The 23,574-nt window shown below is 42.2% G+C and overlaps 1 protein-coding gene and 1 long non-coding RNA gene across 2 annotated transcripts; one reads left to right on the plus strand and one right to left on the minus strand.

Moving 5' to 3' along the window:
• Nucleotides 1-2,071: 2,071 nt before the first annotated feature.
• On the minus strand, nucleotides 2,072-5,313 carry LOC142830801 (uncharacterized). Its single transcript, XR_012906311.1, has 3 exons — nucleotides 5,218-5,313; nucleotides 4,607-4,729; nucleotides 2,072-3,719 (listed from the first exon to the last, which is right to left on the minus strand). It is a non-coding gene; the product is annotated as an uncharacterized LOC142830801 (long non-coding RNA).
• ACTL6A (actin like 6A) lies at nucleotides 4,736-19,134 on the plus strand. Its single transcript, XM_075938031.1, has 14 exons — nucleotides 4,736-4,894; nucleotides 6,740-6,816; nucleotides 6,996-7,170; nucleotides 7,606-7,706; nucleotides 10,298-10,395; nucleotides 12,074-12,168; nucleotides 12,393-12,499; nucleotides 12,582-12,671; nucleotides 13,303-13,364; nucleotides 13,717-13,831; nucleotides 14,420-14,500; nucleotides 15,533-15,628; nucleotides 17,527-17,613; nucleotides 18,611-19,134. Exons 1-14 carry the CDS (start codon nucleotides 4,870-4,872, stop codon nucleotides 18,689-18,691), a joined length of 1,290 nt encoding a protein of 429 aa, XP_075794146.1. The 5' UTR covers nucleotides 4,736-4,869; the 3' UTR covers nucleotides 18,692-19,134.
• The last annotated feature ends 4,440 nt before the right edge of the window (nucleotides 19,135-23,574 follow it).

Below are 23,574 nucleotides of genomic sequence, written 5' to 3' on the forward strand. Positions count from 1 at the left end.
AGTGAAAGAAGAATCTGGCACATTACAGTTAGATTCTCTTTGTTCCTTTTCTTGCTTCACTGATTACAAACAACATTTTGTTGAATTAGAACATCTTTCACATAGGTGCAGGGAATGCTACAGCACCCCTCGGGTTTTGCATTTGTCTTCCCTGCACTTAGAGGCCAGCCCTGCTGCCAGCTCCTCCAGCTCTCGGTCCCAGCCTTTGGGAAGCCCCCATGGGGTCCTGCTGGCCCCATGAACTTTGCCAGTCCCTTGGGATTCTGTTACCACAGGCTTTTCCAACCCCCCAGGGTCCCACCGGCTCTCAGGGTCCCGTCACCCACTGGCCTCATGAGCTCCTCCAGCCCTCGGGATTCCACTGCCTGCTGGCCCTGCCACAGTCTCCACAGACCGCTGGCCCCGCCAGCCACAGGGTCCCACCACTGGCCCAGGACTCTGCAACTGCTCCCAACTGTGGCTCCAACGGTGAGGATTGTCAACTTTCCCAGACTTGATGGACCAGATGCCATTTGCAGCAATGGAATCCAGTCCATCTGGTCCAGAAGAATTGGCAATAGGGATGTAAAATCCTATGTAAGTAGTTAACCGCTTAACCAATTAAACGGGTGAATGGGTGGGAAGGCACTTCAGTCCAGCTGGGACTGGGGATGCTTCAGCACCTCTTGCCCAAGGCAGGCCTCGCAAAGCTAGAGCAACTCCCTGCCATTCACATCATTAGTTGGCAACCCAATCTCAACAGGCCAAAAGGGGCAAGGGAAGGGGCAGCTCAGCACCCCCATCCCAAATATAGTTCCGGGGCCACAGATCCTTTATCTGGAATTTTTATTGTATTAAAGGATTTAAGGGAAAGTTTTTACAGGTGTCCACTTGAAAAAAATGCATAACTTATGTATTTTGATGGACAGCGTTAGTACTAAGTAGTTTATGATAATTAAGTTTCATGCCACTCTGGGTAAGTCTGTACAGGAAAAAACATCAGTGGCTGGCCTAGGTCAACTGACCTTGGCTGTAGGGGTCAAAATCACTATGTAGATGTTGGGGCTCAGATTCCCAGGGATTAGGCTCCAGCTCGAACATTCATGCAACAATTTTTCATCTCATAACCTGAGCCCCACAAGCACAAGACAGCTGACCTGGGCCAGCCACAGCTGTGCTATAGATCTTCTATGTTTGTGCACATGTACCCTCTAATGCAGTAGTGGGCAACCTGCGGCCTGTGATCTACACATGGTCAATCAGCATTATTCACTGGCAGCACACGAGACATTTTGTTGATTTGACCCTTTGCAGGCACAGTCCCTCGAAGCTCCCAATGGCCACAGTTTGTCATTCCTGGCCAATGGTACCTGCAAGAAGCAGTGGCCAGCATGTCCCTGCATCCCGCAGCTCCCATTGGCCAGGAACAGCAAACCATGGCCACACGGGGTTGGGGAGCCTGTGCATGCAGATAGTCAACACTGGTGTAGCCCAAGGTCCAGTGTGCTTCAGGAGCAGCCCTTGGAACTAAAAGCTGTAGACTATAAACTATGACATGTTGGAGAACTTCCTGGTTCCTGCCATGATGTACCCTCTGCCTCCCAGCAGGGCCTCAGCACTGACTGAGCTGGCAACACGTAAGCTGCAAGCAGAGAAGAGGCTGCTGTACTGTAATCCTGTTCTTCGTACTTTACAGAATTAAGCCTGTTCCTGGTGGTTTGTCTGAGTGGGTCTGGTCTGAAGAGCACACACACTGACACGTGATGGAGAATGCACAAAGGAGCCTCAGGCCTAGTCTCCCAGAGTTGTGTAAAAAGTCACACAGCTTCCCCTATGTTGAATAACCTCATACTGGGATAGCGGACAGGAGGGGCTACATCAGCAACATGTCTCGCAGCCCCTAGTGGAGTATTCTGATGTGCCAGGTACAGCCCACAGGCCACATATTGCCCACCACAGCTCTAATGTTTTCCTCAGGGCAAAAGGTCAAGAGACGCATATTAAAACATTTAAAAAGTTATATTTCTACATAAATAAACTATGTTTTATTTATACAGTGCAAGAAATATAAAAAAGCACTTTACAGGGAAATATAAAGAGAATGGACTAAGTCCTGCTCTCAGTTACACTGGTGTAATTTTTAAATAACTCTACAAACAAAGTGAAGTTACTCTGAATTTACCCTAGTATAAATGAGATCTGAACAAGGTCCAAGATCCTTGCCTCAAGGCACTTACAATCTAGAATCAGGCAGAAAATATAATCAAATGGCAGTGTACTTTGAAAAGGTGGGGTTAGCAAAAGAAGAGCTAACAGCATCCTTTGAGGCTCAGTTTCCTCTACAAAATGAAGCTTACAGTTTTCTTGGATCTCTTACTTTCATACTATTGTTTCTAAATGTATGAATGAATTAAATATCACTCAATGAAGGATAGCCAAGGAAGTGATTTTAAAGGAGAGATTTAAATATGAGACATATCACCCTCACATACTTTTCCACCAAAATCAGAACTTCCACCAAAATCAATAAGAACAGTGCACACGTATGTGAAAAGAGTATTCAGCCTTATGTATTTTACATATGATCTGTGGTTAGCCAGTATCTGATCTTTGTATTAGGATGCAAAAATTAGCTATGTGCTCTATGTAACTTTGAAAAATGGCATTAATTATTCTACAAAGGCCCTAATCAACCAGTTTAAGATTTCTCAATGGTCAATATTATGCAAATCATGGGATTGGACACTTGGAATTTTAGGCAGATCTACCTATCTAGTTCTCTGGCTCCTGAACTCTCCAAGTCCCTTTTCCTTTTCATCAATTTCCTGTTTTCCCTCCTCCACCCCATTCCACTTCCCTGCTCACTACTTAGTCCTTCCTAACTTTGTTTTCTAGCTCTCTGTGCTGTGTTCTATGGCTTTACTGGCCAAATGCCAGGGCAGATACTAACATCTCCCACCCCTTCTTTCTCTGCCAGAACAATCCAGTGAGGATGGCAGTTTAGTAACAAGCAGGGGAAAGGAGGGAATCAGATGAGCTCAGCCCAATATCCAGATTTTGAGGCAGGAAGTTTGAGATGCCAAGGGACCATCACTGGGTTGGGAGGATATAGGGGGTGGTGGGAAGGTACAAAATTGACAGGGGCTTATACAGATTTTATTCCATTGGAAAAGGAGAACAGGGAGCAACAGAAGAAAGAAGACTCAGGAAGGGAGGTAAACTGGATTGGGAGGGGTACTTGAGAAAGGGATATTGATGGTAGAGTAGCAAGCACTGAACTCTGTAAAATGTCATGCATGTTTTATTAGAGTGACAAGGTGGGTTTTATTAAGCCAGCTGGAGATGATGAAAGACTTTTTTCAAGTCTACACAGAACTAATTTCCAGGCCTAGGAAAGGTACTCAGAAGTTTGATTCAAGTGAGCTGCTTAGGCAAAGTTTGTAACTTGCTAAAGTTAGACTTTAATCACTAGCACATTATTTTGTTTTGTTTGTATCTGTAACATACTAGTCTCTCTTTTCCTAGTTACTATCACTTACATCTCTTCTTAATCTCTCTTTTTCATAGTTACTATCACTTACATCTCTGTGCTGTTACAGGCATATATCTTCAGCTGCATTAACAGGCTGGTATGCATTCTGTCTCTTTGGAGAAAGCAAATTTAGTAATTTCTGTGAATAGAGAATGGACACTACAGAAAAACAGCTTGGGGGAACTTGAGAACTGGTTTTCAAGGTTACCTGCAAGATAAAGGAAAGGTAAGCAGTGTTACTGGTGACACCTGGTGTGGCAAAGACCTAACTCATGTCCTTTGAACTCCAGTGACGTTCTTTTGCTGAGGCAGAGAGGTAACTCAGCAGCTTACTGTTCAGGGTATCCCAAGAGCATCCCAACACTGCAAAAACACTTTCTTTTTTGCATTTTTCCCCTCGGGCCTTTTGTTACCCTGATGAAGATCAGGTTTGGCCAGTTCTCAACCCCTTACTTAAGGCAATCCCAAAATACCTTTTTCTAGGCTCCCTGCACCATCCTGCCCCAAAATACCCCACCTAACTTCCCACCCTAAAATGCCTCTCCCTAACTAGTGATAGAAATGTAGCCGTGTTAGTCTAGTGTAGCTGAAACAAAAAACAGGACTATGTAGCACTTTAAAGACTAACAAGATTGTTTAATTTGTCCTTTTCATATGTGTTCATTTTTTTAATTGTATCCTTTGGTATATATGGTTGTGACAATTTTCTTCCACTATTTGATCTGAGGAAGTGGGTCTGGCCCATGAAAGCTCATCACCTAATAAACCATCTTGTTAGTCTTTAAAGTGCTGCATAGGCCTGTTTTTTGTCTCCCTAACTACAGTCTCAAAGCATCCCTTGCTGGCCCACAAGCCCCAGCCTCCCCCCAAGTCTCTCCCTAACCCCCAACAGCAGCCAACCCCATAGCACCCTAACCAGCCCCCCAAGTTCCTTCCTAACCCCCAGCCAGCCCCATAACACCCTTCCCCGGCCCCCAAACATCCCTCCCTAGACCCAGCCTCCACACCCTCAGCCCCACCTACCCCCATGTCAATCAATTCCTTGCCCCGTCCCCCAACCCCAACCTCCGCTGACCCTGCACACTGCAACCATACTTGCTTCCTTCACTCTTTTTCTTGACAGGGATAGGTTTCCCGCTGTCTCGGCCCGCCCCCTGCTGGCCACGATTGGCCGCCCGCTCTCGGGGTTGCGGGGGCCGGCCGGCGCGCTCTGTTGGTCTGAGGGGAAAGCAGCAGCAAGTTCGGTTGAGCCGGCGGGGCGAGTGAGCGCGGGCCGGAGACTCGCGCTCGCTATTGTCAGCGAAAGTAGTTAGCGGGGGCTGCCGGGAGCGGGGCGCGAGACAGGCCCGGCGGCAGCCATGAGCGGCGGGGTGTACGGGGGAGGTGAGTGCCCGCCCCCCCCGCCTGTGAACCCCCCCCAGCCCCTGCCTGCTGCCCCCCACGACCGTTCCCCACGGGCCTCTCTGCCCCCCCCCCCCCCAGCGCCTGCCTGCTGCCCCCCAGCACCTCCGAGCCCCTGCTGCCCCTCACGGGCCTCCCCCAGCCCCCGCCTCGCCCAGGGCTGTTCCACACGAGGCTTCCCCTAGCTGCCCCCCCTCCTCCTCCGAGCCCCCACAGGCCTGCTGCATCTCCCACCCCCTCCCCCTACAGGCATGTGCTCTAGTCTGTCCATTATTTGTGCGTGTGCTGATGCCGCTTCCCCCTACCCAGGAGCTTCCCATGCAGCCCCGCGTAATCCGGCCACGTTCCCAAGCCTTGAGCTTCCTTGCAATCGATTTGCTGCCGCTCCCTGCGCTTCTTCCCCTCCCCAGTTATTTGCTGCTCTTCTGGTCCATAAAGTGACAGCGTTGCTAAGATACAGCTGTAATGCTCCACCCATGAACACCACCAGCATCGTTCTTCCCATCAAAGCTAACAACTCCACTCAGCTGCGGTCGGAAACACACAGTGCTTCCCTTCAGTATACCTTGCAAGTTTTCATTAAAGTGGAAGGTCTAACTAGTTTGAAGGTCGTCTTAGTTTCTAGAATAGTGATAGAAATGTAGCCGTGTTAGTCTGGTGTAGCTGAAACAAAATACAGGACTTTGTAGCACTTTAAAGACTAACAAGATGGTTTATTAGATGATGATTAGACCACGAAAGCTCATCATCTAATAAACCATCTTGTTAGTCTTTAAAGTGCTACATAGTCCACAAACATCCCGCTCTCCCTACCTCTAATATCATCAATTCACAGACACTTACCTTCCTTCCTCCCCCCCCCCCCCCGCATCCCCCTCCTGTTCTGCAATGTGATTTGTCCTTTTCATATTTGTTCATTTTTTTAATTGTATCCTTTGGTATATATGGTTGTGACTACTTTCTTCCACTATTTGATCTGAGGAAGTGGGTCTGGCCCATGAAAGCTCATCATCTAATAAACCATCTTGTTAGTCTTTAAAGTGCTACATTGTCCTGCATTTTGCTTCAACTACATAGTCCTGTATTTTCTTAGTTTCTGTCTTTGGTAAATTTCATTGTGGCCTTTTCCGTTTGTTAGATCTGTAAGGCAGATTAATGGTGTAAGGCAACATTTGGTGCTGTTACTTTGGTGGGAAATTCAGGTTAGCACGCCATCGAAAGATATATTTGGAAGCCAAGATCTTGCACCAGAGCATCTCCTGTAAACAGTGCTACCAAAATAATAATAATAATTAGTATTATTAATAATTTTGCTAGGGTCCTGACCCCGTTGAGCCCATATGGAGTCTCTTTACAGATCAGTACTTAAGGGAATGGATGTATTTCTTAAACATCTGTGTTATAGACTGTCACATCTAATTCTAATTATTTTCCTGTTTAATTTCTAATAATCCAGGGAAGTGTAGGGGGAAGTATAACTTTGTGAGTAAATCATAACACATTCTGAAAATCACTTTACCAGTTATGGTTAACTGGTGGACTGGTGCAGTCCCCTGCCTGCTTAACAGGGATTTTGCATCCCTAATTTTGAATGAAAGTACTGTTTTATTGGTTATTTACTTAAAATACAATGGCTTTTTTGGGGTAATTTTTCTGCAATTAATATTTTCAATTGAAAATATTTTGTTCTTTGCCAGCTTTAAATCCTGGTTAAAAGTTGCGATGGTGGTTTGCACTCACGTTTAACAAAAAGTGTGTTGGCTTGTATGTTTTTGCTGATAAGCACAGAGATTTTATTGCCTGCCTATTTACTTCTAATCCTTACAGATGAAGTTGGGGCTCTTGTTTTCGATATTGGTTCCTATACAGTGAGAGCTGGCTATGCTGGTGAGGATTGTCCAAAGGTAAGAGTCATTGTGATTAAATGGTTTTTTTACGTATTCTACGAACCACTGAACAAGTTTTGAATTTGTAGACATTTTTTTTAAATGTATAGCTGAAATGAAAACAGTACTTTGTTATAAGTGAATAAACAAATGCCCACTCTGCAGTTGCCATACCTGGTCCATATTTTACATTGCAGGTTGACTTTCCCACTGCTATTGGTGTGGTACTGGAAAGGGATGATGGCAGCACCTTGATGGAAATAGATGGTGACAAAGGAAAACAAGGAGGTCCTACTTACTATATAGACACCAATGCACTGCGAGTTCCAAGGGAAAACATGGAGGCTATTTCACCCTTAAAAAATGGAATGAGTATGGTGCTCTGTCTTTTTCTTCTTGTTCTTAAAATCTGATCACTAACTTTATATTCAGCTGCAAAGTTTTATCTGTCACGGGCAAAAAAATATATTCAATTTTCATTAATACTCTTGGTCCAAAAATGAAATGTTGTATTTAAAATGGTTTTAATTATGAGGTCTGATCTGAGGAAGAACTATAGAGACTTTCCTCCATGTAATGAGCTGGAATGGGTCCCACCTGATAACGGTGGTGGGGGAAAAAGAAGGGGACGAATGTAATTGGTAAGCAGCATAGAACTTTATGGAGCTGCTGAAGTGTGTGAATTTTTAAGACTGTTGTTCAGGAGATGGTTGATCTATGTGTTTTAAAGTTATGTTTTTAGATGACTCAATTAACTATGTCTCTTTTTGAAAATGGAATAATATTGTCTAAACGTCATTGTTACAGTTGAGGACTGGGACAGTTTCCAGGCAATTTTGGATCACACATACAAGATGCACATTAAATCTGAAGCAAGTTTGCACCCGGTCCTAATGTCAGAAGCACCAGTGAGTAAAAGCATATTTCCTTCTTTGAAATTTTATAATGAATAGATTGTCATTGGGCTTTAGAACTCTTTTAATCTTGTTTTTACAAATTTTTTACAGAATTGTAAGTTAGGAATTCTGAAATTTTTAGAAAAGTAAGAGGTAATACCTAGAGGCTTGCTCTAAGGATGTGTTAGTATATCTCTTTAAATGTTTAACTGATGAGCCTGGGCTCATCAGTTAACCCTCACAGTTACATGCAAGGTTCTGTCCCTTCCCCTGATGCTGCCTCTGTATCTGGGTCAGGTAGCTCCATGGGAGCAGGTGCTCGCAGGAAGCCAACTCTCTGCAAGCACTGGCTTCTGCCTCCCCTCCTTGTGCTGATATAGAGGCAGCAGTATGGGGAAGGGAGAAAATGGAGAGGGGCAGGCAGCTTAAAAGCCAGCTCCTGGCGCGTCCCTTATCCCGCGGAACTGCCTTCCCCCCACCCCACCCAATGTGTAAATGCTGAAAACCCCTTTTTAACATCCCTACCTTGCACAGATAAAAAATTTGCATTTGAATCTAAGCCACAAACATGGCGCACAAATATAAAGTGGCTATGTGCAGATTTGCCAGTCTTGAGAGTTTACAGTTTAAAAATACTCTGCTGGATTATTCTCTGCATTTTATTTTTTGTCAGTAACTTGAAATGATGGTTACTTTTGTGATACAGCACAAAGTGCACACTCTCCTCTCAAATGGAGATCACAAATTTCAAGATGGATTTCTTCTTAGAGCCTTTGTTTTGTAATAAGCTTCTCTTCTTGGGGAGAGTGGTGGAAGTGTAAAATTGTAGGTGAACTCATATTATGTTAACTAAAAATAGAGATGTTTTTAAAATCATTCATTACAACAAGCCATTCTAAAACAGGGTCAGGGAGATTAATATGTATAATGGCAAAGCTTTAATTTTGTTCCCTGGATTACTCAATGGCCTCATAGAGCAAATGAAAATGTAAAAGTCAGAATTTAAATAGAACTATAGACTATAGTTCCCCACCTTACTGTGCTCTATATTAGAAGGCACAATATAGGAATCTGAATAGCAACCATGGAGGGTATATATAATGAAGATGAGCCTCCTTTAATACAATTATTGTAAAAAAAAATTTCCACATTAGTGTATTGAAAGCAGTGACTGTAAGGGTACGTCTAGACTACAGGGTTTTGTCGACAGAAGTTTTGTCGACAGATACTGTCGACAAAGCTTCTGTCGACAAAGAGCGTCTAGACTACATCCAGTTCTGTCGACAAAGCAAGCCGCTTTGTCGACATAACAGTGTGGACACAAAGGACAGTGTAGATGCAGTAATGCCTTCTATTGACAGAACTCTGTCAACAAAAGGCGTTATTCCGCGTAGAATGAGGTTTACATATGTCGACAAAACTGCTGAGTTTTGTCGACATAACTCAAAGGCAGTGTGGACGCAGGTATAGTTTTGTCGACAAAAGTCCACTTTTGTCGACAAAACCCTGTAGACTAGACACACCCTAAGTGTATACATAGGTTCAGGAAGGGAAAGGAATGAGGGACTGAATTGAGAATGGATGTCTCTCGCTTTTCAGTTAGCAGAGGTACTTGGATATTATTGAAAATATATGCTATGGAAGTATATATAAACAAAAATAAATCCACACAAGCCTAGTACTAAATTCAAGTTGTTGGTGTTTGATGGCTGTGAAATGAGTTCTTGGTTTCATTGTAGTTCTCTATGTATAGATGGCCACATAACAGAGTATACCATCACAGTTAATCTACCTGAAACTGTCAAGAAGGCAGCTATTAAATGTATAGGGAGACTCTGCGACCCTTCCACTCCTAAACATGATCCCTGTGAGAAGGATTGAGGTACAATGATGGAGTATGGAATAGTCTGCACTGGGGACTATTCAGTGGCTAAATGAAGGTCTTCAGTCTGACTCCTTATGTGAGTGCTAACCTCATTTAGTAATTAAACAATTGATTTATAAAAAGTTCCTAATAAAATGGGACTTCCAATCCACAGATGTGTCTTAGCACAACTTTGCTTAAGTAAAGATGTGATAAAATACTTGGAGAGCTAGGAAATCTGATAAAATTCTTGGAGAGCTAGGAAATCTGAATTCTTCCTTGGCCAAATCACTTGTACATTTCCTCCTGTAACACTTATTTCACAGGAGCGTTTTGGGCTCTTTTGTAAAGAACTTTGAGAATTCCAATGTGGAAAGGATTCTGAAAGTGTACAGTAGTTACAGAAATAATTTATTATTTGAATCGCTTAAAGTGGAAATGCATGTAAACATCCATTTAGTTTTCAGAAAGTCCTCCTGTGTTTTGTGTATGAACCTGGAATGAAATGCTTATACCACAAAAAATGAATACTATCTCAGGCAATACAATTCCAAGTATAAATATATTCTATAATACGTTTTGTTTTATGGAATTTAGCAACTGCTCTTAAACTACTATTTCAATAATCCTAATTTTCTTGCTGGCATCCTGTGAGCATACAGGAATGAATATAATGGATTTTGAGGTAAGCATAATATTTCTGTTTTGGCTGTTTATGTATTTTTTTTCTTTTTTGTAGTGGAATACCAGAGCAAAGCGTGAGAAATTGACAGAACTGATGTTTGAACATTACAATATCCCTGCTTTTTTCTTGTGTAAAACGGCAGTTCTTACAGCGTATCCTTGAAATGTTGATCCATATATATTTCCAAGACATAAAGCAAGCTTTTTTAAAATGGCATTAGAAGCTTTTTTGTTTTTCCTAACCAAAATTAATATTTCTGTAGCCCTCAATATGGCTGATGTAAATAGAACAGCTTCTACTTCTGTGCTTTCTCCCTAGTATTCAGCTCTGAAAACTTCTTGGTGTGAGTCCTGTCCTATGAGGCATCTTTTTCCCATGTGTATTTATTAGGGATGTGAATAGGTAACTAGTTACCTGGTAAGCATCACTTCAGCCCTGGGAACTTTGTGCCACCAGCAGTGATCCAGGCCCCATCCCGGGGCCGAGAGTCTGCTGGCAGCAGCAGCAGCAGCAGCCCCAGCTGCAGGGCCTGGCATCCCACTTAGTCGGTTAGCCAGTTAAATGTTTGGTTAACCTAACGTTTGACTGGTTAACTGATTAATCAGGATTTTACATTCCTAGTATTAAGACCATATAGAATCACTGAACATAGACTCATAGAACTGGAAGGGACCTCAAAAGATCATCAAGTCCAATCCCCTGCCCTCACAACAGGACCAAGCACTGTCTAGACCATCCCTGATAGATGTCTGTCTAATCTGCTCTTAAATATCTCCAGGGATGGAGATTCCACAACCTCCCTAGGCAATTTATTCCAGTGTTTAGGAAAAACTTCCTAACTGTCAGGGTGGTTAATGTCCAACCTAAACCTCCCTTGCTTCAGTTAAAGCCTATTGCTTCTTGTCCTATTCTCAGAGGCCAAGGATAACAATTTTTCTCCCTCCTCCTTGTAACACTCTTTTAGGTACTTGAAAACTGCTATCATGTCCCCTCTCAGTCTTCTCTTTTCTAAACTAAACAAGCCCAATTCTTTCAGTCTTCCCTCATAGCTTATGCTCTCTAGACCATTAATCATTCTTGTTGTTCTTCTTTGGACCATCCCCAATTTCTCCACATCTGTTTTTGAAATGTGGTACACAGAACTGGACACACTACTCCAATTGAGGCCTAATCAGTGCAGAGTAGAATGGAAGAATGACTTCTCATGTCTTGCTCACAACACTCCTGTTAATGCATCCCAGAATCATATATGCTATAGGTTAGAGCTCAGCATGGCTAAAATGACTTTTCACAGATTACTACAATGTCTTTTGCAACAGAAATCTTATGAGATCACTGAGTAAGCCTTATACTGCATTCTGTCAATATTTTAAACTAACGTATACATTTTGATAGGCAGTTCAGAACGTAAATAAATGGAAAATAATTTTAGAGATTGCAGAGCGTTACTTTGATTTTATGGCATTGCTCAAAGCAGTTTGCAAATATAAATAAAGCCTAACATGTATGCAAGGTTGGTACTTTTTACCCCTCTACATTAGGGTGTAAAATCCCATTTAATCAGTTAACTGGTTAACCACTTAAATGGGGCAAATGGGAGGCTGATCCAGCCAGACTAAAGGCCCACCACAGATGGGGCGCTTCTCCAGCCCAGCCAGGCCTATGGTTAACCGGTTAACCATTGATATCCCTACTCTACATAAAGGTAATTGGATAAACGTAGCAAGTCCCTTGTGAGAATTGGAATAGAACTCTTAAGATCCTCACTGCTAGTTGTGCTCTAGCTATTTGTCAAAATTCTCTCCCATTCTTCCTAACCCTTCTGATTAGCTTTGCTAATGGTCGGTCCACAGGCCTGATTTTGGATAGTGGAGCAACTCACACCACTGCTATTCCAGTGCATGATGGATATGTACTTCAACAAGGTAAAACATTTCAAAGACGTGTAATTTATATGCTGTGTTTGTCGCATCAAGAAATGAGTTTTATTATTAATATTAAAAGAATGTGGTATCTTTGAATAGAAAGAAGCGTATGTTTGTTGAAAGTGGGGGGGATGGGCTTCTTTGTTTCAAATGAACAATTTATTGCCGAGATTTTATTCTGTGAGGATTTGAATGTAGTCCAAAATGTTTTTTATATTTTGTAGGCATTGTAAAATCACCCCTTGCTGGAGACTTTATTACTATGCAGTGCAGAGAACTGTTTCAGGAAATGAACATAGAGCTAATCCCTCCATATATGATTGCATCAAAGGTGGGAAGGTTAACTGGATTTAAAAAGTGTTCATTTTCCGGAGTGTAGACTGTTAACTGACTGTACTTTTCTAAAATTGCAGGAAGCAGTTCGCGAAGGATCGCCGGCAAACTGGAAAAGAAAAGAGAAGTTACCTCAGGTCACAAGATCTTGGCACAACTATATGTGTAATGTAAGTAAATATTTCTTCTCCCCTGACCCACAACGAAATCCCATTTGCTAATATACTAAATTAGAAATTTTTCAGTATAACAGTAGGAGAGGGGATTTTCTTCTTTTTGGGGTTTAGAGAGGAGTGGCTTTTTAAAATCAGTTTATCTGCTCTTTCATTTTTAGAATATAATTCCATCGGATAATCTTATTTTTATCTCCAGTTTAAAATTTGTAAATACTGAAAATTTTAGGGGATTATAGTATTACTTCCCAGATAAGTTTGTAGTTGACTGAATCCAGCCTTAAGATTCCTGAGGGGAAATAGTCATATCCTTAGGGGAGGTGTCTTAGCTTCTGATCTCTTTAAATCCTGTGGTGCTTGGAACAATACCTCTTCTAGTTGTTCACAATCTTTATTTTCTAAGGTAATTTGCTAATTACCTAAGCAAGAAATTACCTTAGCAAGTGCTAAATTCTATGACTTCAGAGCTTTTTAAAGAAGCTTTGCAAATATTTTGTGCTCTTGGTGTTGTAATTCCAAATATACTCGCTTATGGTTTAAGATTTTTGTCTAAGTTTCACATTTATGTGAACTTCTGAACTGAAATCTTTATAACACACCTTTTCTTTTTTTTTTCTTCTCTTCTTAGTGTGTAATTCAGGATTTCCAAGCCTCTGTTCTTCAAGTGTCAGATTCAACCTATGATGAACAGTATGTCGTTTTATCTTTGTAAAACTAACAGTGTATGTATGTTAAATATGTATATATAGGAGTCAGAGTCCATGATTTTTGTTGTTAAGCTTATTGCAAAAGTATGATGTGCAAAATCATTCTCTTTTGTGTTAAAAATACCTTGAATGGTTGGATTGGCATGGCAAGTGTAATCTCTAATGTACATAAATTCTAATAATGATCAGAAAGATTGCCAAAAGCACAGGTCATATTAAAATTTGTTCTTTAGAATTTAGTTTATGATGCTGATTAGAGTATTAACTGCATTTTGTGCAACATGATTTATCAACTTTACTTTCTGCCTAATGTTCTGATCAATATCAATCTTCAGGGTAGCGGCACAGATGCCAACAGTTCATTATGAATTCCCAAATGGTTACAATTGTGACTTTGGTGCAGAACGTCTAAAAATTCCTGAAGGATTATTTGACCCTTCTAATGTAAAGGTAAGACAAGCCCTTGTACTTCTATGCAGCCTTTCCTTTATATGTGGGTACAGTCTGATGGCTAGGACTATAATAGAGTTTAAAGAGAAGCTAGATAATTTCATGGAGGTTAGGTCCATAAAAGCCTATTAACCAGGGGATTAAAATGGTGTCCTTGGCCTCTGTTTGTCAGAGGCTGGAGAGCGATGGCAGGAGACAAATCGCTTGATCATTGTCTTCGGTCCACCCTGTCTGGGGCACCTGGTGCTGGCCACTGTCGGTAGACAGGATACTGGGCTAGATGGACCTTTGGTTTGACCCAGTACGGCCATTCTTATGTTCTAACTATGTAGCTATGTTTGTATTTACACTGTGTGCTCTCTGGGACTATGTTTGGGATGGAGTAGGAGAAATGCAACTCAATATATGTGATACTTTCTTTAAATAAAACTCATGTGATGCTGAGTTAATGCTGATGGGTGTGGAATAAAACTATAGATAAATTAAAAGACTTGTGTCTGCAAAGTTTTTAGGCCCTTATTCATTCACTGCTTTAATGTGCTTTGCTGTTTTGAAGTGCTAATTTGTGTTTTTCTAATTTTGTACCAGGGTTTATCTGGCAACACAATGCTGGGTGTTAGCCACGTTGTCACCACAAGCGTTGGAATGTGTGATATAGACATCAGACCAGTAAGTATTAGTCAGATACGTATTATTTAAAGCATAGATATTTTTGTGTGTGGTTACAATATATTTTAGCTATGAGAGTTACTGAAGAGGAATGGATATTTTGCCATCAGTTGAAATGGAGATTTTGACCTCAAGGTTATTCTGATGTGTCTTTTCGTTATAACCTACGTGTTGTGTGATTATTAGGGGACATTGAAGACAGTGTTTCTCAAACATGGGAACAGCTGTCGGATTTTGATCTCTGTTGCATTGATAGAAGCACAGAGACTCTGTTGAAATCCTGAGTTACTTTGGTTTCACGCTGGTCTAACTAAACTAATAAATAAAATGGTTTGTAATCCAGAGTTTGATGATTGAACAATGTGCAGTGGGTTACCTTCATGCTGTCATTTTAGGTTAATAGTTTTTTGTAACTATTTGTCCTCAAATATATGAAGATTAAATAGTTTCTGCCATTAATTTATTGTATGGTGTAGGTGGAAAAAGAAAGCATATAATTAAAATTCTCCTTTTTTGCTCCCATCAACACCATCTGTTGAAGAGCATGCAATGATTTTGGCTGTGTGCAATTCTGATATTGGTTGCACATGGATTGATCCATTCATTGCACTTCCTTAATTGCAAAGTCAAGCTGGCTGGGTAGGCTGCATTCTGTCTTTGGCAAGTGTCATATTAGTAAATTTAAATATAATATTGACATCTATATATATTTTTTTTCTAATGGAGGAAAAAATCCTTCATGTGTTTTTTATGGATGGTACTTTGAGTTGTGGGTTCCTGTGTCTCTGAAGGACAGGTTGGGGGAGCATGAAGGCAAGCTGTTCTGGACATACTAAACATTAAAATGGTAAATAAAAGCTATTTAGAACCAGTCATCAAAATGCCTCCCCCCCACCCTTATATCTTAAAATTATTTTTCATGTGGTAGAAAAATGATTGTACTAATGGTGTAACTGTCTAGGTGTTAAGTGTATGAAAACATTTCCAAAATACATTGACTGAACTCTGGGGGTCACGTTTTTCTCTTTCCAGGGCCTGTATGGCAGTGTGATCGTAGCAGGAGGAAACACTTTAATACAGAGTTTTACAGACAGACTGAATAGAGAGCTGTCTCAGAAAACTCCACCAGTAAGACATCTTATTAAATTGCTGCTTTGAGTTATTTTTTATCTTTGTTTTACCTTGTACATGATAGTGTGTGGTATACATGGCCCATCCTAAGGAGGTTGGGTCATCACACTACAGTTACAGTCTATTAGACAGTCCTTCAGCTGAGAGGCTGGAGTCAGCATGACAGCCCTCGAGTATGGAGCTGCGCAGGCTAATGGTCAAAATCTATCCAATTGCCCTTGGTGTCAGGGCTGCATGGCTTAGTGGCTGGAATCAGGGAAGAGGGCCACCACCTAAGGGTGGGTGGCAGTTGGATAGGGTGACTCGGTTCTCCCCTGGGCCCTATTGACAACAGGAGTGGCTGTCACCTAATCAGCTGGGAATCCTACTGCAACATAGTGACCTTGCTCAGTTATTAGCTACCACTTTCATCATCTCCCTGGGCCTTTTCATACCATATCACCAAGGGTAGAGGGCCGTACAGTGGCAAGGTCTCCAAGTTCCCTATTGGGAGTAATGTTCAGGGAGCCCAACTCCTGGTGGTCTGTTGGAGATTGCAGTTTACCCTTTGGTTCTTGGGTTTTCTGATTCCCACAGTCACTGGCTGTAGCAGCTCCTGGCCTGGAGCTCCACCATCTGCTCTCTGTGGTCAACCTAGAATGAACTGGGGTGCTCTCTTTTATACGTAGGCAGCAGTTGCAGCATGCCCAGTATGGTCCTGAGGATCAGGACTTCCACTACTCATAATGTGATGTTACCCTACACTGGACAAGATAGGGTTATGCACACTCAGTCATACATGCCTATTCAAGCAGTGACGGCTTTAATTGCATTGCTTTTTTTTTTGGTAAAAGGTAGAAGAGATTCACCAAACCATTAACGTGTTAGCACCTCCATTGTGCTTTTTCCAGCCCCTCTTTTGCTTTATTGACTAAAATGAGGTCACATGTTGTATACTATTGAAAAAATTTATCATATTTAAAAGAAAAATCCAGTGCAATTTGGAAACAAGTAACAGCATAAAGCAGGCTTCAATAGATCATTAGTTTTGTTATTAGATAGGTAATTAGTTATCTGTCTACTTTCAGACAACTATTCTGGGCTGTATAACAATTTGTGAGCCATAGTGATAATTTCCCCATATAATCTCTCCTGTTGTGTTGCTGCTAACCTATTTCCAAGGCAACTTCACTGGCTCAGTTTGAGCTCATATCAAAATACAACTTTGTTCTCTGTGGGTTGCACACACAAGTCAGGCGGACTACCAGGGACAGCAATTTGCTACTTTATTTAACCTGTAATTTTTTTGAGCACTAGACTCCAAAATTCAAATCAGACAAGCTCCCCATTACAGAAAATGTAATAGAATTAGTGTCTGACTTGTGTATTAACAAATGAATTAAACACTTTGGTTACGGTTACACTGTAGCCTTCTTCCAGAAAAGCTTATGCAAATGAAACATGGCGTGGAATATCGCCGCGCTTCATTTGCACAATTAATTAGCAGCCACTTTTGCGCAAGAGGCTTTTGCACAAAAAAGAGCTGTGTAGATGGATCCTTTTTGCGCAAAAACCCCCTCTTGTGCAAGAGCCGTTATTCCTGAAAAAATGAGGAAGAATAGCTTTTGCGCAAGAGGGGGTTTTTGCGCAGAAAGGAGCCGTTTACACAGCTCTTTTTTGCGCAAAAGCCTCTTGCGCAAAAGTGGCTGCTAATTAATTATGCAAATGAAGTGCAGCGATATTCCACGCATATTCATTTGCATAAGCTTTTCTGGAAGAAGGCTACAATGTAGCTGTAGCCTTTGAGTATTGGTCTGTAATGCTGTGCTAAGACCTCTTCCCTCCCCCATCCTCTTCAGAGGGAAAAAGCGTGAACCTTCAGTTTAAACTTACTAATGGGTTTTTTTTCTATTCAGAGTATGCGGCTGAAGTTGATAGCGAATAATACAACAGTGGAGCGGAGGTTCAGTTCCTGGATTGGTGGTTCAATTTTGGCTTCTCTGGTTAGTAAACCTACATAGCTTTGGGAAGGGATGCTGAGCAGTCTCATTATCTAACACCTGATTCCACAGAAGTCTTATTACTGATTGAGTTTGATAGCAGCTGATGCTTTTGTAGTAGCTCTGCTTAGCATGGTGTGGGAGAAACCTGATAATAAAATAATTAATGCTCTTTGCATAAATCTAGAAACTTCATTAAGTTTCTTTCCCTGCCTCCAAAGGGGATGTAGGTGGGGCTCCTGAGGTATTCTCTTGCTGGATCTTCAGAAAATTACATGCCATCTGGAGCATTCTCAAAGTACAGTAAAAGCTTCAATAGAGTCTGGTTAGTATGGGATTGGCATGCTCCCTACCTGGCTTTGTGTGACTCCCTGGAAGCCACACCATGTTCCTGCTGCCCGTAGGCAGAGGAATGGCCATAGGCGCTTCATGCATTGTCCTCATCCTAAGCTACAGGTATAGTGCCTTCGGGCAGAGGCAGTGCACAAAGCCCCTTGTGCCGTCACCTAGGAGCAGCAAAGACGTTGTCATGTGCAGGGATGTGCCAAAGGTGAGTGCCACCTAAATCCAGCACCCCAAAACCCTTCCCATGCCCTAACCCCCTGCCGGCCCCTTTCTGCATCCAAACTCACTCCCTCTTAATTAATTAGAATTTTTGACTTACTGACACCCCTGTTATCCCCAACATGCTGATAACAAAGCTTTTACTGTACTAAATTTGCTCTTTAGATGTATTTTTGGGTCTGATTCTGCAAGTTGATGAGCACACATGAGACAAGGATAGTAGGGAGGTACCCAGAGAGGAGATGGAATCAACCATTGATGTGACAGTCTTCCCTAGTTGCTTAACATGTACATCCCAGTTTAAGGATACATTTAGGTAGCTTGAGCCAGGGTCCTTTGCTACACTTTGAAAATGTTAAGTCTTGTGTGCTTTTAATGCTGTCAGAGCTAATGATGCCCTCAGTGCAGTAACTGAGGCTTTCTTCCCCTTTTGCAGGGTACCTTTCAGCAGATGTGGATCTCTAAACAAGAGTATGAAGAAGGAGGAAAACAGTGTGTAGAAAGGAAATGCCCATAGATGTCTCACTGTGAGAAACTGCTGCCTTCCCAGGACTCTTTGTGTTTCATAGCTTTAGTGTACTCAGGAATGGGATGGAATCTTTTGTAGAAAATTTATACTGTTTTTGGTTTTTTGCATACTTCAAGATCCATTTTGCAAACCGTAGATACTGTTTTAAAAGGCCTAACTGGTACTGTCACAGTAAATAGATGTTTCATCCCTTGAAACACAGTAACTCTAAGTATTTTATAATTTTGTATAAATGTCTATTTTCTCTAAAAATCTTTTCCTGTGGGTAGCTTTACAGGTTAGCTAGTATATGCAATACTTTGAAATGCCCTTGAATTAAATTTATTAAAAAAATCTTGTCTACTTTTACAGATTAATCTTCCCTGTTGATATGCTGTCCTTAAACTATTATAATTTGTCTTTTAAAAAAAATAAAAATGGTTGTTTTCACATTTAGAGCAACACTGTTTTTAGCAAGCACTCATAATTACTCTTCTGTCATTCATAAATAATCCGGATGGAAAACTATTTTTATACTTTATATCTTAGGCAGCCCCCTTCAACATAAATTGTGAAGCTGTTGCAAAAGAACTACCCCTGTAGTGAAAATGTTCTGATCTATTCCTCTTTTATGCTGTACTATGAAGTAGTGTGGGCCCAGAGTATAGGCTGAGTATGAATTTGGTTCTAAAACAATTATAAATAGAATTGATTTCATTTCAGTGAATATTTGGCATTGTTGAGGGGTAGTGCGCCCCTCCCCCTCCCCCTCCCCCCCCCGACGAGCCCGAAGTTTCAAACGGGTTGCCACAGTCACCAGGGGGCCAGGAGAACATAGGGTGACGATCAGAACTTAGACCCCCCCACAGTGCCCTAGATTATCCCCAGGTAAAGATGGCTATTCGAGACCAGGTGAGCATCCGTCTGGAGACGTACCTCCAGCAGTTCTGCTAGGAGTGATATTCTCTGGGGGCCAGTCCATGGGCCATGGCTCAGAAGCTTTGTAGGCAGTGGGTTGAACCTGAGAGCCGAACTGAGGTGCATGTGGCCAAAAAGATGCTTATAGAATGATTTGTACAAATCCTCCCCGCCGGGGGACAAAGGTGGGTGAGGCTGTCCCCCTGATGGAGGACTACTTGGTGGCTGAGGACTCCGGGAAGAGAGGCAAGAGTAGCAGGGGCTCATCAACTCAGAAGGCTTGGGGGGGACTTTTTCCCTTCTGCCCCTATGGGTCCCCAAGGATAATACCCAGCCAGCACGGACTAGACAGGGGCTGAGGAAGCTATCAACCTCTGGCCTCCAGTGAGATAGGAGACTTGACGCACTGTCCACAGGAGGAGGAAGGAGAAATGTCAGGGGCAGCAGGGAAAGCTAGACCATCCCAATGCTATGTGTGTGGACAGGCGGGACACTTCTGTCACAATTGCCCATATATTGACTACAGCTAAGGACAGGTGTTGATAGAGGTCCAGGGAGAGGGGCCCCGCTATGGTACCAGCCAAACTGAGGATGGAGGGGACCCTGGTCACTGCCTTAGTAGACTCCAGGTGTATCCAGACATTGGTTCAGGCAGACCTGATAGAAGCCCCTCAGCCGACAGAAGGTTCCATCTGGTTGCAGTGTGCGCGCAGAGACATATAGTCTTACCTGATGGCTTGGATGCGGCTATTCGACCCCCCGTGAGGAAGGGGTTGTAATGTGAGGCTGGCCCTGAGGTTGGCCTCCCCGGTGATACTGGGCTAAGATTGTTGGGGTTTCCACAAGTTACTCCAGGTATGGAGCTGGCAAGAACCAGAGGAGTTGGGGTTTAGTGGCCTAAGGGAACAGGCCCAAACCAGCAGGGGAACCTACCCGGATAGCGGGGACATCCCGCCAGCAGGAGCCCACAGCCACACCTACTGAAGAGAGTAAAATAGAGTGGCTGGATACTAGTAGGGACTTCATGAGAGACCAAAGGTAAGACCTGACCTGACTGAGCCGGGTCTGGGAGCAAGTGAGAGAATCGGAGACCGAGGGGGAAAGAGACCCACCTAGGCTCCAAGGGCTGTGGTTCCAGGTACGTGCCGACCGCCTCTACCGGATGATCTGAGACCCTCAAACCAAGGGGGAGTTGTGGCAGCTCCTGGTCCCTACCCAATACAGGAAAGGCATGCTGTGACTGGGCCATGCAAACCCTTGGGCTGGACACCTGGGGCAGGAGGAGACCCTGCAATGGGTGGCCCAGAGATTCTTCGGCTGGGAATCCACCGTGAGGTATGTGACTTCCGAAAGCCAGTGAACCTGAAGGGAATACTAAAGGCCCTGTTAGTGGGGGTCCCCTTCGAATGGATTGGCCTAGACTTGGTGGGGCCCTTAGAGAAAGCGAGCTCGGGCTCCCAATATGTCCTAATTGTGGTAGACTACATGACTAGGTACCCTGAAGCCATGCTGTTATGGAATACCACTGCTCCCACCATAGCGTCAGAGCTGCTCAAGTTGTTTTGTTGGGTCAGGATACCGAAAGAGATCTTGACTGACTAGGGCAGTGGTTCCCAAACTTTTCAGCATCACTTCCCCCCCCCCTTTTGATTTTTAAGAAACCCTCATCCCCCCAACCTCCTCTTTACCATCATCCAACCCCCCTTTTAACAAAAAATTCAATTTGTAATTTAAAATTAAAAATAAACACAAACTTGTTATAAACAATTATTTTAAATTATAAATAGGCACAATTTTTTTTCTTGGCACAAAAATTCAATAAAAAATGTAATTTAACATAAGAAATAGCAGAAACAAATCAAATTTAATGTAAAGGATGATGATGCATTTTCTTCATGAGTTGGGAAATCCTAGGTTTGAAAGATGAAAGTGCGCAACGCAAATTGTTTGACATCCAGTCTATTTCTTTGTTTTTAATGTGACTAAACTTGAAAAGCCTTTTTCACAGAGGTATGTTGATGAAAATGGAAGAATAATACGTAACACTTCTTCTCCAACTTTTGAGTACATTGGGAAATATTTTATTCAAAATTTCTCCAACCTTGTGTTTTTGAAATTCTTTCGCACTTGAATCATTTTATTTTGAGTGCTTGTATTTGCAATACTTCTGGCAATGAATCAACATCAACATTGAATGGATTGTATATGTATTTATGAATGGGGTTGCCAGAAAAGTTATCTGGAAAATAGTGGATGAATTCATCAGCAAGGCAGTCCAGATGAAACACAATTTTGTTCTTCACATCCTCTTTACAAACATCTTGAAAACCTTCATTTTCAGCGAGTGATGAAAATGTCGGAAAAGACAAAAAGTTAGACATCTGAGCTTCTGTTCGATGTTTCCAAAGCTGGACTTTTTCGGTAAATCCTTTGATGGCATCATCGTGTGCTATAATGTTTGCAGCGTTGTTTCCTTGCAGCTTCAAACTGAAGTTGTTGAAAGATTAAAAAATCTCCACTAGGTATGCCAGTGAAATTTGAAACGTCTGATCCGTAAATGAATGCTATAACTCCTCTTTCTTCTGTTGCTTGAGGAAAATTTCCACTTAATCTTTCAGTTCAAATAATCTCGAAAGCATGTTACTTTTGGACAGCCATCGTACCCTCTTGTGTGAAATGAGAGTTTTATGATCCGCTCCCAAATCCGTGCAAAGAGCATCAAAGTCTCGTATTTAAAGCACTGTTCTTCACAAAATTGACAACTTTTATGGCCAAATTCACTGAGTCACAAGTCATCTGGAAGGGTTTTAGCAGCCCGCACTTGTCTGTGTTTGACCACAGTGAGTTGTGGTTATGGCTGGGTTTTTTTCTTTCACCAACGTCACAAATCCAGAGCGAAAGCCAAGAACTGCTGGAACACAGTCTGTTTTTTCTTGTTTTCAGCACCAAGCACAATATCAGCTGCTTTCAACAAGCAAGACTTCACAAGAGTTTCTCCGATTGTATACGCTTTCTTGGCTTTAATGATGAGCAATGACAGTTCATAAGATGCTTCTACTGCTTTGGTCGACGCATGATGAAAAGCTCCAGTAGTGTCCAGCTTCATGTGTTTCAAATTTTGAAGTTTATCAGCAAAAAACTCTTGGTTTCTCTGTCAAAGCGCTGTGGTTCTTGGTCAAGTGTCACTCAAGACAACTAGGTCTCGAGTCATTGCTAAGAACTGTGCGGCATACTACGCATTGAGGATGATCAATCCCGTTTTTTTTCCATGACAGTGAAGCCATACTTAATGTAGTCCTCATCATACTTTGTTTTCTTAAGCGCAGCCATAATATAGCAAACTTAAAAAAAAAAAAATCTATAAAAATAATTTTCCTGATTAGAATAAATTTAATGGATGTAAGTTACTTTGATAAATTATTGCAAATGTTTATTTACTACTACTCTTACATATGGACACGTGCTGCCTTATATATACACCCCAGCACCAGTAACCACGCAAGACTGGCTACCTGTTCCCACAGCAGAACAGTCCCAAACACTCCTGCAAGCATGCTAGAAAGTTCGAAAAAGTTCCATTGCCTTCTACATCATTCTTTGGCCTCCCCACCAACCAAACCAGTACCCCTACATGTCAAAAGGCAATACATATATATTCACATTTCATGGTATAAAATTTGAAAATTAAAATTTTTTTATGGTAGTGTCTCCAATCTTTTTACACCCAAGATTACATTTTAAATGTCAGGGCAAGCCCTAAGATCCCACCCCTTTCTAGAGGCCCTGTCCTCTCTCTTTCCTGCCTCTCCATCATTTGCTGTCCCCAGCCCTTACTCAGTCTCACTGGATGGAGACAGGATGAGTGGGCTCTGGGGTAGGAATGAGGATTTGGGTGTGGAAAGGGGTGAAAGGTGCAAGCTCTGGGAGGGAATTTGGGTGCAGGAAGAAATGAAGAGGAGGCTTCTGGCTCAGGG

This window comes from Pelodiscus sinensis, chromosome 10 (genome assembly GCF_049634645.1).
Source record: "Pelodiscus sinensis isolate JC-2024 chromosome 10, ASM4963464v1, whole genome shotgun sequence".
Classification (NCBI taxonomy): Eukaryota; Metazoa; Chordata; order Testudines; family Trionychidae; genus Pelodiscus; species Pelodiscus sinensis.